Source organism: Lissotriton vulgaris, chromosome 2_1, assembly GCF_964263255.1.
Source record: "Lissotriton vulgaris chromosome 2_1, aLisVul1.2, whole genome shotgun sequence".
NCBI lineage: Eukaryota > Metazoa > Chordata > Amphibia > Caudata > Salamandridae > Lissotriton > Lissotriton vulgaris.
This window is the reverse complement of record NC_141687.1, coordinates 1,843,923,546-1,843,940,415: the sequence shown is the minus strand read 5'-3', so window position 1 is coordinate 1,843,940,415 and position 16,870 is coordinate 1,843,923,546. Positions and strand designations below refer to the sequence as shown.

Here is a 16,870-nt window from a genome sequence, read left to right as displayed (position 1 = left end):
CATTTGCTGGATGGAATCCTTAAGAAAACGGCCGTAAGAGCCACCTGGGTTTTTCTGGGAGATATCTAACCAAACTAATGACTCCAGTGAGCCTGTGTCTGCTTGTCTAAATTGTGGCACAGATTTAGATACGTGCCAATGTTAGAAATTTCATAGTTTAATAAGCCCAATTCTAGTCTGATCTGTGCGGCAGAGGCGGTTTTAGGCATGTGGAGGACTTTTTTAAAATAAATTTTGGTCATATGTTGGTTTAAATTGGTATTTAATTTTCCCCTAAAAATCTTAATGCCAAACGACAGAGTCGGCCCGATTTTTGCTCTCATAACTTCCAATAGTAGTGATAGACTTGGGCCAGACAGATTTTTTGAAAGCTTAGAGAGGTTCACTTGAAGGTTCATGGCTTTTACTGAAATTTCATTGCGCTGTTTGGCAAAGTTACCCCTGGAGTCAAAGTTGACCCCTAAATATTTATATGCATTTCCTGTTGAAAGGCTCATGTTGTTATACAGCCATCCTCCGCCGAGGTTACGTTTTCTACCAATGATAACCACTTGGGTTTTCTTTAAATTAACCTCTAAGGTATTCATGGTGGTATAGCTGTGTAGTTTGTTTAATAGCCTTTGCAGCCCCACCCGTGTGAGACTGAAAAGGGCCAAGTGTAGAAATATGCAGAAAGATTCCAGCTTTTCTCTAACTAAGGTATGCAAAAAATAAACATGTTCTCAATGTAAGCTAGAAAAACAGAGCAGAAGAAAGAGAAGCATTGTTCAGTTGTGTTGCTTCAAACAGCTGCTTCAATTATGCTCCGCGACCTGCCTTTCAACCTTGTCTGCTGGCTCTGGGAGCAGGCATTATGATTTTAGAACTGGGCTGCAATACCTTATAATAGTTGAGTTATGATGTCTTTTCTTTATAATCAGTGTCTGGGTGCATCGCAAGTCGCTGATCATAAAGAAATTAGAAACTGGTGTTTATACAGGGATTACAGAATCACATGTATTATAAAGAAATTAGAGATGTACATTTTTACAGAGATTGCAGAATCCCATGTATTACAGTGGCATCATCCAAACGTAGAATCACTTTATTATAGTTTTGTCAGCTAGAAACACTAACAAATGCTTGGCAGTCACAGGTTTTGCTTGTTTGAGGCCAAGTCAGGAAGATGCAAATAACATTCAAGAGCAAGCTCTCTCAAAAATGGCATCAATAATGCAGTATAAAATTTTTGGGAATCTGAATTACCGATATGCCGTCTTGTGAGTTCAACAGCCGCATTGCGATTGACGTTGGAGAGTAAGCCGAGGCAAAAACGCTCTGAATTTGAAGGATCAGTGAATCCATCGACAGTCATAGAGGGCTGCGAAGCATGGAAAGTCTCCCCCACTCGTACATTTAGTTCATAATAGGAGATAGAGCACCAAAAAGCAGGCTCGCAGTATGTTACTGGCTGCAGATCTGAAAATAATTTGAAGAATTAAGAAACCTTCTGGGGCAGACGGAAGTTACAGAAAGCAGTTTAATCACAGAGAAATGTAATTCCACCAACAGCAGGAACATGCCTACCCTTACATTTTAAAAGATATGATACCATGTTCAGATATGTATATTAACCTTGAATATAGGCTTCATCCTTAAAGCTAAAGTCACTTTCTTATAGACAAGCTAATCGCAAATACTTACCGTACCTATATTTTTGCCAATTGCCGGTCAAAGCAGAGCTTTTCACTTTGTAAAGGTCTATGGTTTTGTCCCAGAATAGAAGTAAGACTTTATGTAATACTTTGAGCTGCGTATGTGGACCTGTGCCTCATACAGTTTAGCAGGCGCCCCTCTGCTGGAAGATGATAGCAGGTATCATACTGGTTTATTAACATTGTCTAGCCACTTTCGTATGAATTGCTCCCAAAATCTGCAACAAAGTCAACATTTTGAATTGGTTCTACTGTCCGCCCCAGCAGATCTATTAGTACAGGAAAGCTTTTCTCTTTTCAGAAATAGAAGGTATCGACAGTAAACAACCCCATATCGTTTTCTTCAAGAAAATCATTTAACAATAAAAGTTTTGAATATCTATGTAATCCCCTGAAGTAACTATGACAGATTATTTATGTGGGGAATGTATAGGATGGCAGACAATCTGGGAAGAATGGCTTTAAAGGGAGGTAGGATTATCTCCACGATATACTAGTCTGGGTTCAGAATATATAACTTAACTAAACCTCAATGAGGAGAGCAGGCATCAGTGTGGCTTTCTCATAGCATCCATGGTCAGAATAGATGTAAAGGTTGTAGAGGTTATGATCGAAGACCGCCTGAAAGATCTAGAGACGGCTTCAGGAGTGGACCCCGGACGCAAGGGAGACTTACAGGTGTGCAACATAGAACACGCAGAACTACTAGAGACACTGAGAGTCATTGATCACAAGGACTATCTGAGACGCCAGCAGGCGGAGGCGGACAGATCTGGGGCCTTACTAGCTCGCCTAGTCCGAGACAACCCTGAAGCCCCAGTGATTACGAAAGTTAGAGACGGGGAGGGCAGAGAGGTGACCACGCAATCTGATATTAACACTGCATTTAGGGTTCACCTGGAAAGGCTATACGCCCCTCCCCCAGGGGGCGGTGGGGATGAAAGGATGGAATTTCTGAGAGACCTCCTGATCCCAACCCTGACCCGAGAGGTACAGACAGAGATGGACGGACCCATTACGCAGCAAGAAATTAAAATAGCTATTGGCTCCCTTAACCAGGGCAAGACCCCCGGCATGGACGGCCTGCCTGTAGAATTTTACCAGACCTACTCTGCAACGCTAGTACCCATTTTAGAGAAAATGTATAAGACAGCTTACGAAGTGGGTCACCTGCCTGCCACGACGATGCAGGCCTCAGTGATCTCCATACCTAAACCCGGCAGGGATACCCTTGACTTGAGTAACTACAGGCCCCTCTCAATGCTCTCTACAGAGTATAAAATACTTAGCAAAGCTATCGCGCTGCGCCTACAGTCCCGTCTCCCTGCTCTAATACACCCAGACCAATGTGGTTTCCTCCCGGAGAGGAGCACTTCCCAGAATACGAGGAGGCTCCACGCCCTTATGTCAGCCACGCCAGCGGACCTTCCCCAGGCCGGTTGCATTGCCCTGGATCTCCGACAGGCGTTCGACTCCCTGACGTGGGATTTTATGTTCGAGGTCATACAACATTTTGGCTTCCTGGACTCCCTAATCAAATGAATCCGTCTATTATACACGAATCCGACGGCTAGAGCGCGCACAGGCAGGTATATATCCAACAGTTATGACATTTACAGAGGAACTCGGCAAGGCTGCCCACTATCGCCTCTACTGTTTGTACTGACACTCGAGCCCCTAGCAATAGCACTCCGGACCAGAGCGGGCGAGGTGGGTATCTCCATAGGGGGAACACATAATTTGATATCAATATACGCCGACGATATTTTAGTGTAACTATGGGATCTGAACGGGAACCACTCATCCCTGGCAACTATATTTGCCCACTTTGAGACCGTATCTGGCCTGGCCATTAACCCGACGAAATCCCTAGGTTATTATTTCCGCGAAGGGCAACGACCCCCTCACGTACAATTTGGCGACTGTCGGATTCACATAGAGCTGTCTACATTTAAATACCTGGGCATCAACGTATATAGACGACAGGAAGATCAGATTGAGGGTAACCTGAGGAGGGCCATTAATGGCCTCCGAGGTAGTGTAAACTTTTGGACGTCCCTGCCACTATCTGTCATGGGTCGGATAGCAGTTTCAAAAATGGTCATGATCCCCGCATACTGTACTACTTTGGAAACCTACCGGTCCTGCTCCCACAGCACATATTCACCACACTGAACACGATCCTAATCACTCTCATATGGGACCCAGGGAGACGGTGAATAAGCCTCAAGAAACTGCAACTGAGCACTAGACAGGGCGGCCTAGGTGTACCAGACCTATGAAGTTACTACTACGCAAGCCAACTGCAATGGCTATCACGATGGGTGGCGGGTAAGAATTTACATGAGATTGATTTCACTAAGGACCAACTAGCACGGGAAGAATTACATTCCCTTCTGTTACCCAGAGCCAGGATCCCTCAAGACTGCCATCCCCTGCTGCATACTGCCTTAATATGCTGGAGGAAGGCATTGGCATATACAGCAGGGACCACACCCTATGCAGATAACATTCTCCTGTTAGGGATCCCAACATCGCAAGGACGCCTGAAACAACGCAGGTTACAGCCCTGGGCGGTGGCGGGAGTGGATAGAGTGGGAGACCTGTTTGGAGACGACACTCTACTGGACCACGCCTCCTTTGCGCAGTCAACGGGAGCCCCAATGAGACTGTACTTCCTGCATGCCACAGTGACACATTATGTGCGCCGTACATGGGCCCGCAGCGTAGCAAACCGGCACAACATGAACTAGTGCATCTTCTCCATTATATGGGGACAGGGGGACACTTAGTTAAATGGCTCTATGTGGGCATTAGGGAACACGCTGCTCTGTCTCTTAACACGCTCAGGGACACCTGGACACTAGACACGGGAGAGGCTATGACGGATGGAGCCTGGAAGATTGTCCTGGAACATCATAGGAGGGTGTCCAGAAACGTCAAATTCAAATTCATTCAGGCTATGATACTACATAGAGCATATCTCACCCCACAGAGACTCCATAGAATGTTCCCTGCCTCCTCCCATAGATGTCCCCGATGTCAGGGGGATGAGGCCGACCTTCTTCATATGCTGTGGGCATGCCCGAGGATACGAAGATATTGGGGGACAGTCCGGCATACACTGCACACTATCACAACTCTGCAGATCCCGGAGGGAGCACTGCCTTCCCTGATAGGGCAGAGGAAAAGGACCAAGACCCACAAAGCGCAGCTGAAATTCTTAGGCTTAGCACTCTTACTAGCAACTAGAGTCATAACTATGAGGTGGAAATCAGCCAGACCCCGAGTGTAGAGGTATGGCGGTCTGATTCGCTAAAATGGGGCAGGGCAGAAAGTATGGTCCTGCGTAGAGAGGAGGAGAGAGGGCTCCGGAAGCATCCGATTGCACAGGACTGGGAGCGGATGCTGGTAGAGATAGAGGAAGAGGATCTCCCATGACCAGTAATACAAGATAGGACGAGGGAGGAAAACAAAGTGGGTATATAACCGCCGGAAGTACAGGTTAGACAGCCACTCAAAAATGCAATACTGGACAGAATACGGTTGTCAGGCCAAGGTTTACAGTGCCTCACTGATGGAGAAGCGAGGAGACACAGGGGGTGGGAGGGGGTTGGGTGGTATGGAGTTTGTTTAGAGGCGATACTATCATAAACTGCAATGTAATTCTTGTTATAATAACTCTGAGATAGACTGAATTGCTATATAAGGAGGGAAAGTTACATGTATATTAGCCGGAAGTTAAAGGGAGAAAATGTGAAAAGACTGCTGAACGATGATATGAATAAGTGTAAAATGTAATAACTGATACAGTCACGAATAAAGAGTTAAAAAAAAAAAAAGTTGTAGAGGTTATCCCTCAACACCTTTTTTTGTGTTGCTTCTGAGGTTAGATTGGAAGTCATTCCGCTGTTTGTATGGAGTAGTCTGCATTGTACAATACCACTGACCTGTGTAGAAAGGCACAGAAATAATTAAAAGCTATAAAGAAGGTACTCTGTTTGCCCTTGAGTCTGAGCAACCGTATTTCTAAATACACAAGAATCGTCAAAAGAGCTTAAAAGTGAACTTACCCGTTTCCTGCTGTTCTGATTTTTATTTGTGTCATCTGAACCCAGCTTATCAGGAACCCATCTTCCAGAGACAGGCTTCCATGTCCTCTAGAGAATGAGTAGAAGTGAAACGTGGTGTTCTCTTGAATGAAGGGAATAGATTCACTGAAGGATGTGAATAGATTCACTGAAGGAATTACATTTCGCAGCAGTGGACTGGGGATCATCTCTCCCCATACTCGCCAGCCACTCAGTTGGTCTTCTTTATAAAGTTAGCCCACTTTCTAACTGTGCCTGGCCTCAAAATTATATGTGGCCAAAACAATAGAAAGTAACGGTCAGGGCATATTTTTAGAGCTCCATGACCAGTTTGCACAATGGGGAGAGTATGCAAGAGAAGAACAATAGTTACTTACCTGTAATCTGTGGTACTCCAGTACTGGAGAACAACAGATTACAGGTAAGTAACTATTGTTCTTCTCAGGTATTGGGGTGTCTTTCATAGATTCACATGCCTGAATCAGAGTAGATAGCAGTACAAGAGAAAACAACATGCTCGTAAGACGCTTACAGTATACAGCAGATATGCATGCAAGGTAATAACCAATAACACGTTAGAAGCGTCTAAACAAGAGCATAGAGAAGGAGAGAGAACAGAGGCTCACCTTATTTGAAAAGATTGCGTAGAACTGCTCTTCCCACCGAAGCATCTGCATCACTTGCTGAGTTCAGACAGTAGCGTCTTGTAAAAGTGAGCCTGCTGGACCACGTTGCAGCCCTTCAGATTTGCAGAAGGGGCACACCAGCGAAAAGAGCGGTGGAAGAGGAAACCGCCCTTGTAGAATGCGCTCTTGGTAAGGACTGCAAGGGTCTTCCTGCCTGTTGATGACATAGCCCAATTGCTGACGAGACCCATCTGGCTATAGTCTGCTTGGATACCGCGCAGCCTTGTCGCAGTCTTCCATATGCCACAAACAGGTGGTCTGTCTTGCGAACAGTTGCTGTCCTTTGAAGATAGAACCTGAGACATCTCCTGATGTCTTAAGAGTGTAAAGCTCTTTCAGCCGGTGATTGTGATTTGGAAAAAATGTCTTGAGGATCACTGGCTCATTTAGGTGAAAATCCGATGGAACTTAGGGCATGTACCTTGGATTAGTACGTAGCACTACAGAATCTGAGGTAAATTGCAAGAAAGGCGGTTTTGAAGTGAATGCTTGAATGTCACTTACCCTTCTAGCTGATGTTAAAGCCAATAGCAAACAGACCTTCCAAGTAAGAAACTGGAGATCAATCTTATGGATAGGTTCAAAGGGGTGACGCATGAGTTGGGCTAGCACCACATTCAAATGCCAAGATGGAGGTGGCCGTCGAATTGGTGGAAACATACGAAAAAGACCTTCAAAAAATTGCTGGATTATTCTTGAAGAAAACAGAGAGTTCGATCCGTCCTGACGGAATCTGGAAATGGCTGCAAGAAATACCTTTAAGGTTGAATGTGCCAAACCCTATCTAGCCAAATGCAGAAAGAAAGGCAAAATGTGTTCTGGTCTAGCATGAATGGGATGCAGATCAACAGCTTGACACCAGGCACAGAAACGCTTCCATTGAGTTTGTAAGTCTTAATCGTTGATGGTGCTCTAGCATTAGCGAGAACTTCTTGACAATCCTGAGGAATGTTCAAGTGGGCAAATTCATTGTGTTGAGGAGCCAAGCTGATAATTTCAAAGAAACTGGGTCTGGATGGTACACTTGGCCCTTTTGAATTGTCAGGAGATTCAGTATTTGAGGCAGCTGTATCGGCCTGCAGTCCGAATGGAGGAGAAGCTCGGTGAACCAATATTGTCGGGGCGACCTTGGAGCAATCAGGATTAGGCGACATGGTTGTCTCCTCATCTTCCTGATGACCTTGGGGATTAAAGGAATCGGCGGAAAAGCGTACTCAAATATCCGACACCAGTTCATTGAAAGGGCATTCCTGCAGGAGTTCTTGAGAGGAATCCAGCTTGCAAAGCGTGTGCATTTCCGGTTCTGATACGTCACAAAAAAATCCAGGTTGGGATTACCCCACTCTTAGAATATTTGATCCAGGGTTGGTTGATGTAGCTCCCATTCGTGATTGCACGCAGCAGACCTGCTGAGGGAGTCTGCTAGTACATTGGCAACCCCTGGAACATGGACCGCTGACAGATTGATGTGGTGATCCAGGGTCCAATTCCAAATCTCCTGTGCCTGATGAGATAATCGGGCCGACCTTGTGCCTCCCGGTTGTTCAGGTAATGCATGCTAGTTGTGTTGTCTGTTCGAATTAGAACTGTAGAACCCTCTAAAATAGCTTGAAAGGATTTCAGGGCGAGAAAAATGGTTCGTAACTCAAAGAGGTTTATGTGCCATTTTTTCTGCTGTATGTTCCATTTGCCACTGATTGTCATTCCTTGAAGGTGGGCGCCCCAGCCCTCCAGAGAAGCATCTGTGGTCACGATGAATCTGGGCACTTCTGTTAGGAATGCACATACCGCCTGCAGGTTGCACTTTTGCATCCACCATTGAAAGAGTTCCTCATCCGAGGGGTTATGTTGATCACGTCTTCGAATGATCCTGCTACCTGTACCCACTGAACACTGAGTTCCTCTTGTAAGGGTCTCATCCTTAGGCGGCAGTTGGGGGTGAGAGGAATACAGGACGAGATCATCCCTAAGAAAGACTTGAACTTGCGAACAGAAACGCACTTTCTTGTTAGTAATGCAGAAGCCATCTTGTGAATCTTCAACTGCCTTTTCCCTTGATATGAAGACTTGGGCGAGTTTTGTGTCCAGCGTCGCTCCCAAGAAAGACTTTCTCTGTGATGGAGTCAGATGAGACTTTTCGAAATTCACCGAGAAACCTAGGCTCTGAAGTAGCGACAGACATTTCTGAACGTGCTGTGAGGCAAGAACTGGCCTTGATAAGGCAGTCGTCCAAATAAGGATAAAACTGAATTCCTTCCAATCGCAGGTGGGCTGCCACTGGGGCTAGCATCTTTGTAAAAACTCTGGGGGCTGACCATAGTCCAAAGGGGAGGACTTTGAACTGAAAGTCCCTGCCAGCCACTCTGAATCGCAAGAGCTTCCGATGTCTGGGAAAAATGGGCACATGTAAGTATGCGTCCTGAAGGTCGAGTGTTGGCATGTGATCCCCTTCTGAAAGAAACTGGAGGATTTCTTGAAGCGTTAACATTCTGAAGGACAATTTCTTGAGGTATTTGTTGAGAGCACGCAGGTCGAGGATGGGACGCCATTCCCCCGACTTCTTGCGAATCAGGAAAAATCTCGAATAAAATCCTTTTCCTCTTTGATGTTGAGGTACCCTCTCGATTGCTCCTTTTCGAATCATAGAATATATCTGGGAGAACAGCTCCTTGAGATGAGCTGGTGGTGGTCCTTTTGGGGGAGAATTTGGAGGGGCTTTGACGAATTCCAGAATGTGACCCCTGGATACCATGTCCAGGACCCATATGTCCGTGGTAATCTTGGACCAATTTGAGTAGTATAGGGATATTCTTCCTCCAATTTGCTTCAGGTTGGGTAAAAGTGGTGGCAAGATGCGTGTCTCACTTGCTCTTGTTGTTGTCAATCCCTCGATAAGAGGTTTTTCCTCTTGACTGAGAGTAATTGTTTCTCTTTTGACCATACGTTTGTTGTCGGTATGGTTGGTATCTTTGGTTACCCTGCGAGTTGTTGTAGGAACGCTGTTATGAATAACCTCCTCTGTTAGAGAAATTGCCTCTTCCTCTTGCTCCACGAAAGGAAGACTTACGAAATTTTAGAGATCCTAGTGATCGTGCAGTCTCTGTGTCTTTCTTTATAGCTTGTAAAGCCTCATCCACATGTTGTCCAAAAAGGAACTCTCCATCATAGGCCATGTCCATGATCTTAGACTGGACCTCCAGGCGAAAAGATGTAGATTTTAACCATCCCTGTCTTCTCAGAACAGCTGCACCGCCAGCTGTCTGAAACCTGTGGCTGCCACGTCCACTGCAGCGTCAATAATTTCAGATGAAACACATCCTCCCTCTTGTAAAATCTTCTTGGCTTCAGATCTATCAGGCTCTGAAAGCTTTTCAATGTACGGCGATATGTCCGACCACCAGTGGCGGCTGGTGACATTTGAAAGTGGCGGGGCGTAAAAGTGGTGGACGGCGCACTGTGGCGAGCAAGAGCAGCCAGCAAGCATGAACGCATCAAGGGTGCACCTCGCACTACTTCACATGACCCTTCTCCTGATGCCTGGTGGGACAGACATTAAACAGACTAAAAATAACCTCGAAATAAAGCCTAGAGTTGCAAATGTATATCCGTGATCTATAAAGACCTGGGCGCCAGGCACGAACAAGACTGGGACTATAATCACGATAATGGTTTGCCAGTCATGCTTGACAGCACGACGCGACACTCAATACAAAATTAGGCAGCTGTATTTTTCCTTTTTCAAAAATAAATCCCAGCATGGCACACATTGTTTTCTGTATATATTTATATGTAAATCGCAGCAACAAAAACACGGAAAACTTGAAGCCTTAAACACAGCAATTCACACTCCGTACACAGACACGGTCTTACTGTGAACAAGGACCTTGATTCTCCACAATAGGTCTGAACTTTTTCCTTGGCAATGTGCGCACCTAGGATCCGAGGGAATTATTTTGCCATTGTGACACCCTCTCATAGCCCTGCTCAGAAGAGCAGACCAGACACGTCCCCGCTAAGGCGCTGAAAGCACAGCAACGCCAATCCCTCGCTAGCCCATTCCTCTATGATGGCGTGTGAAAACACAGCCTCGGGAATTAAGTATTGGCACTGTCTTCCAAGCATCCTTGGCATAAATTAAAGCCCTGCAAATGTAAAGAAGTGATCAAACGAGACATCTATGTGCCGCTCTAGAGCTTTCACTTTCCCCACAGTAAAATGTCACAAGCTCTTTACCGGCAGAGAGAGACCTACGGGAGGAGACACTTTCAATAAATGTGAGCAATTTTACCACACAGTCGCGGCCGGCAATACGGGTGGGGGGGAGGGGGGTGGGGGGGGGGTTGAAATTGTGTTGTCGCACTGCTGAGGGGAGGGATGGGAGGGATGGGGGGGAAACGGGATAATTTTAAGTAAAATAATAAAACAAAGGAAGGTAAGGTAACTTACCTTACCTTCCCGCTGGCGCCTTCAAGTTAGTTCCAACTCCACACGTCCCGACTCCCGCCCTCCTGTTCTACTCGTCACGCAGGAAGCCAGGCAGCCTCCCTCCCCTCTACCACAGCACAGCGCTGTGATTCGTTCGGCCGGCTGCCCCAACACCACGTCATTTCTCTGTATGCTGCAGCATACGGGAACAGGGTGAGTGGGAGGGGTTACTCGAGGGCAGGGGGGAGCGGCTTGCCTGATGTTATTAATACAGTTAATACTGTCTGTGTGGACAGCCTCTCAGGCTGTCCATCAGACAGTATTGACAACAGTGGGGAAAGCCACTCCCCCCTGCACTCGAGTAACCCCTCCCACTGTCTCAAGAAGGAACTCCTGCTTTCTCTCCGTTCGAGAAGGCAGAAACAAATGGTAGTTCTCTACTATTTGTTTCTGCCTTCTCGCACGGCGAAAAAGCAGTGGGGCGGCGCCCAAACGCCCCCATGGAGGATCCGCCTCTGCCGACCACATCTGCCTGTCATATCTCCCAAGTATTGCAAGGAAGTTTGCGGCACGAACAGTAGTTGATGCTATAGTTGAGACCTTCTTTCCTATTGAGTCGGGGCATCTTCCCTCCCTATCCGGGGGAGCAGTGACCTGCGTAGATGGATTTTGGGCTCTCCTCTGAGCCGCCTGGGTAACCACAGAATCCGTTTTTGCCTGGCCAATAAGGCATGCAGGTGACGTGTTAGGCGCCCTATACATCTTATCTACCCGAGGTAGAACTGCAGGTAGAGAGTTTGGCATCGCCATTACCTTCAGACATTCCCTTCCAGATAAAATCCATTATTGGGATGGACCAACTTTGTTTTTGTAGTAAATTTTTAAAATCATATAGGAAGCACTCATCCTGCTTAGCCTCCATTGTGATGAGGAACCTCTTTGTTGCCCTGTCCATGATTTGGTGAAAGGTTGCGATGTCCATCGGCGGAGAATACGCCGTAGGTGGGCCAGCTGGAGAAGGAGTTTGTGCCTGATACTCATCCCACTCCGACAACACTGACTTGTCGTCCACTTCGCCTTCTTCTTGTTCCTCTTCCGGAGTATTATCACCCTGCGTATGATGAAATGGCCCTGGCGAAGGAGGTATTGTAGGTCGTATCTCCGTAGTTGGCAGCGGAGAAGCTGGTCTTGGAGGTCTTAGTGTTGTTGTAGATGTTCTTGGCACAGGCGTAGAGAAGTGAGAATCACCTGTTTCTGATGGGGGAAATCAACGATAATAATTGCTTAACATATATTGAAGATTATGCCACAGGTCCAGCGGCATTTGTGTGGTAGGCGCAGACACAGGAGCCCGACCAGAAGGCTCAAGAAATTGTTACTCCTCATCCTGCAGTTTTATAAGCAGCTCAGATGGGCTTCTGGCTGCACGGAAAGTGTCATTTTCATAGGATTCTTCCTCCTCAGAATCTAGTAATTTGTCTGGCAATTTTAATGAAGAAAGAGTTGTCCAGGATGAACCACGCCTTTCTAAAATTGAAGCTGTTGTAGACTGTGAGGGCAGCGGTATTGTGGATGGTTTGGCTGACCATGCCTGCATTTCCGTACAGGTTGACAGTGGGGGCGTCAACGGTGCCACCGTTGACAGTGAAAAACCTGTATTCAACTGTGGAGCAAGAACCGTCGACGGTAACATTGTCGTCAACGATGATTTCGTCGACGGTAACTTCGTCGACAAGGATGTCGTCGACGGTATCTTCGTCGACGAGGATGTCGTAGATGGTAGGGCTGTCTTCGTCGGCGGCATGATGTTCGTCGACGCTTGAGTCGACGACAGAGTAGTCGTCGACGGTACCTTCAAAATCCTCGTCGACGGTGGGGCGTCGACGATAGATGGTACTATCTTCATAGTCACATTACTTTGAGAGGCTGCTAGTCGAGCGGTCGCTTTATATTATTCTACCTTTTTAAAACTTTGAATTACTGCAAAACATTTATTTCCCTTGTGTCCGTTCCCCCCTTGCACATAGCGTTTCACGGATCTTAGCGTGACGCTATTATTTTTAACTAGATCGCTCCTACCCTCACTGCTCATTTGCACACTATCGAGGCAACATTTCTTACGGTCCCCACTTCTTGGGTGGTGCCTTAGTTGATTTTAGGATAGAGGCTCACCGGGTCCCGGGCTCGATCCGGTTTTGGCAGCCATATTAGGTGGGTCATCATTACGGCGAGCGTTTTAGTCGCCCCTACAAAAGGAGGGCTCAGCTACTAGGTCGGGAGATAGTCACGTTACTTTGAGAGGCTGCTAGTCGAGCGGTCGCTTTATATTATTCTACCTTTTTAAAACTTTGAATTACTGCAAAACATGTATTTCCCTTGTGTACGTTCCCCCCCTTGCACATAGCGTTTCACGGATCTTAGCGTGACGCTATTATTTTTAACTAGATCGCTCCTACCCTCACTGCTCATTTGCACACTATCGAGGCAACATTTCTTACGTTCCCCACTTCTTGGGTGGTGCCTTAGTTGATTTTAGGACTGAGGCTCACCGGGTCCGGGGCTCGATCCGGTTTTGGCGGCCATATTAGGTGGGTCATCATTACGGCGAGCGTTCTAGTCGCCCCTACATAAACGTCCACCCATGACTCCGCGCAGCGGACGCGTTCAGCGGGCGCGCCGGATTCGCGCCGGAGTCACGCCAGAGCCCAGCCCGTCTGCGCCCGTCCACGGCCGGATGGGCGTCGGGCTGGACTCTATGCCGGTTTGCATTACCAACAGGGTGAGCTATTCTCGTAAGGACCTACTTACTCTCAGACCTGCGAAAAACTCACAGTGCAACTACGTCTTAGAGACAGACGGACACTTTAAAAATTGTGCACTCTGTTGCCCTTATTCTTTAAAATTGACCGAGGCACCGGTCTCATACCCTGGCTTGAAACTAGCATTATTGAATTGTAGGTCGCTTCCCAAACATGCCCTGTTAATTAATCACCTCCTCCTTGACCACGAGCTAGACATCCTGTTTCTTACAGAAACATGGCTCACGACACATTCGGACTCGGATATGGTCATGGTTCTCCCTCCGGCTTTCTTATTCAGTCCCAATTACGCCCCTCTGGTAGAGGGGGCGGGCTGGCTATTCTGCACAGAGACCATTTTACATGCAGAATTAGCGATGCACAAATCATGGACTCAGAGAGTTGCCACTTTTCAATTCAATTGGCCCCTATCACCTCTCTCATGGGCCTTTTGGTGTATCACCCCCCCCGGGCCACTTTGGTCCTTTTGCCAGCTCGCTGCTAGAATCCATCTCAGCTCTGGCCCCCTCTACATCCAATTTCACTGTTCTTGGTGACCTCAATATTCATTTTGATGATCCCCTTGACACGGGGGCCGCTGATTTGAGGTTGGACTTGGCCGCCTGTGGTCTTCAATTGGTTAATAATGGGGCCACCCACAATCAGGGCCATTTGTTGGACCCTGTTTTTACGAATGTCCGTTCTATCCAGGCCAAACCCCCTTGTCCCCTCCCCTGGACAGACCACTTTTTGGTCTCCCTCTCCTGGCCAGGGGATTTCAGGAAACCTCATAAGCCCGTTACTTATACCCAGGATAGGGCCTGGTCTAGGCTCTCGATTGAGGATTGGTCCAGAGCACTGGAACTGACGACTCCCGCTCCTACTGCGGACCTTGTTTTGGCTGACAGCAACTTCAGGAACTGGATTATCGGTTCACTTGATTCCATTCTACCTATAAAGACCCGAGAAAATAAGAGTGGGAAGATAGGCTCTGCCCCTTGGTTCAATTCGGAACTGAGAGCCCTCCGCAAGGATTGCAAAAAATTGGAGCGTCTGTGGAGGAAGGACTGGCTTCACACAAAAAAAGACTCCTATCGGACGGCTGTTAGAGCCTACAAACTAGCCCTGAAATTAGCCAAGGCCTCTCACTATGATGATAGGATCAAAAATGCCACAAACTCCTCGAGAGAGACCTATCTCATAGTTAAAGAACTCTTAAAGATTCCGCAGCCCCCTACATCGGCCCTGGCTTCATCGGATAGGAGTATGGAACTCGCGAAGTTCTTTGAATCTAAAATTTCCAATATTTTGACCTCACTTCCTCAGCCATCTCAGCTATCTTGCTGGGATAGCGTGGCTCCTGAGACTTGCTCAGCAGAGGCTCCTCGACCACAGCTTAATGCCTTTAGGGCTGTATCATTGGATGAACTTGATAAGACCCTGGCCAAGATGAGAAGTGGCTCTCCTTGTGACCCCGCTCCCATGAGGTTTTTGAAACAAGTCGCTCCTGAGATTGTTCCTTCAGTCCTGGAGCTGATCAATTCCTCACTATCACAAGGTTCCGTCCCTCCTAGTTGGAAGGGGGCGGTAGTTAAAGCCCTAATAAAGAAACCCCAGCTGGATCCGGCCGATCTGGCCAATTATAGGCCGATCTCGCTCTTACCTGGCATTAGTAAAATCGCTGAAAAACTGGTTAATGTCCAGTTGTCCCAGTTCCTGGAATCTAACAAACTCCTGCGTTGCTCCCAAACGGGGTTTCGCCCTGGCCAGGGCACAGACACTGCCCTCCTCGCTGTCATCGAGGAGGCTAGGTGCATTTTGGATTCAGGGGAGATCAGTGGCAGTGATCCTCCTGGACCTAAGTGCAGCCTTCGGCACGGTGAATCACCGTGTCCTGATCCATCGGCTGGCCAGGGTGGGGCTCGGGGGCACTGCCTTAGCCTGGATAGAGTCATTCTTGTCGGGCCGCACGTTCCAGGTCTGGGATGGCAACTCTCGTTCTGACCATCTTCCCCTTCTAAGTGGGGTGCCCCAAGGCTCCTCACTTAGTCCCACCCTTTTTAATGCATACATGGCCCCTCTGGAAGATGTGGTTGCCCCCTTTGGTATCAAGATTGTGAGTTATGCAGACGACACGCAACTGGTTGTCTCTCTCTCACATCTTGACCAATGCTCAGATAATCTGCTACACTGCCTTCAGGAAATTCATCTTTGGATGTGCGATTCCTCACTCAAACTTAATGGGTCTAAGACAGAAATTATGCTGCTGGGGAAAAAATGGACAGCGATTCCACCATCTGTCTGGCCCGATCCTATGGGTGAGGTTTCCGCTCCCAAAACAGAAATCAAGAGCCTGGGGGTCTGGCTCGAACAGGACTTATCCATGAAAATCCAGGCAAAAAAAACAGCAGGAACTTGTTTTGGACTTTTACGCTCTGTCCGTAAGATTCTCCCTCTGCTTCCCCCCTCTGTCCAGGAAGCTCCTAGTCCAAGGATTGGTACTTTCACGACTGGACTACAGCAATGTGATTTACTTAGGGGCCCCTGAAGACACTCTTGGCAAACTTCAACGAACACAAAACGCGGCAGCCAGGATGTTGATGGGCCTTTCTTCTCGAGCCTCTGCTAGACCAGCGCTTAAAGCCCTCCACTGGCTTCCTGTGCGAGAGAGGATCGATTTTAAGGCTATGTGTATCGCCCATAAGCTTCTGAATGGGCAAGGCCCTCCGATTTTAGCGGGTCTGGTCACCCCGTACAAAGCCTCGAGATCTCTGCGCTCGGATAGTGAGCGACTGGAAACCGTCCCCAAGTTTAGGAAGGTACGCACGGGAGGCCGTCGCTTTTCTGTAAGGGCAGCCGCACGCTGGAATTCGCTTCCCTGTGGCCTGCGGCTGGAATCCTGCCATTTGCGCTTTCGCAAGCAGCTTAAAACCTTTCTTTTTCCTAAATAGGTTCTTTTTGCTTCCTTCTGCTCGTTTCTGACTTTTGACTTTATAGCGCGGGGATGCCTCCGGGTCACCAGGCGCTCTATAAATCTCTAAATAAATAAATAAATAATAAATCTTCGCCGACGAGATGGGTCGAACTTGGACCTGAACCAACGTCGACGGTGAGGAGGCTGTAGACATCACCATAGCTGGTTTTGGTGAGGAGAAAGTCACCGTAGATGTTTAAGA

General features: G+C 47.4%; 1 protein-coding gene across 2 annotated transcripts in view; it reads right to left on the bottom strand.

The window, feature by feature from the left end:
- Window positions 1-16,870, bottom strand: part of SMAD3 (SMAD family member 3) — a 448,888-nt gene that overhangs the window by 66,221 nt on the left and 365,797 nt on the right. For both annotated transcript variants that reach the window (XM_086958005.1, XM_086958007.1), the window contains exon 6: window positions 1,246-1,458. In XM_086958005.1, coding sequence (XP_086814131.1) covers window positions 1,246-1,458 — 213 coding nt within the window. The remainder of the gene's footprint in view (window positions 1-1,245; window positions 1,459-16,870) is intronic.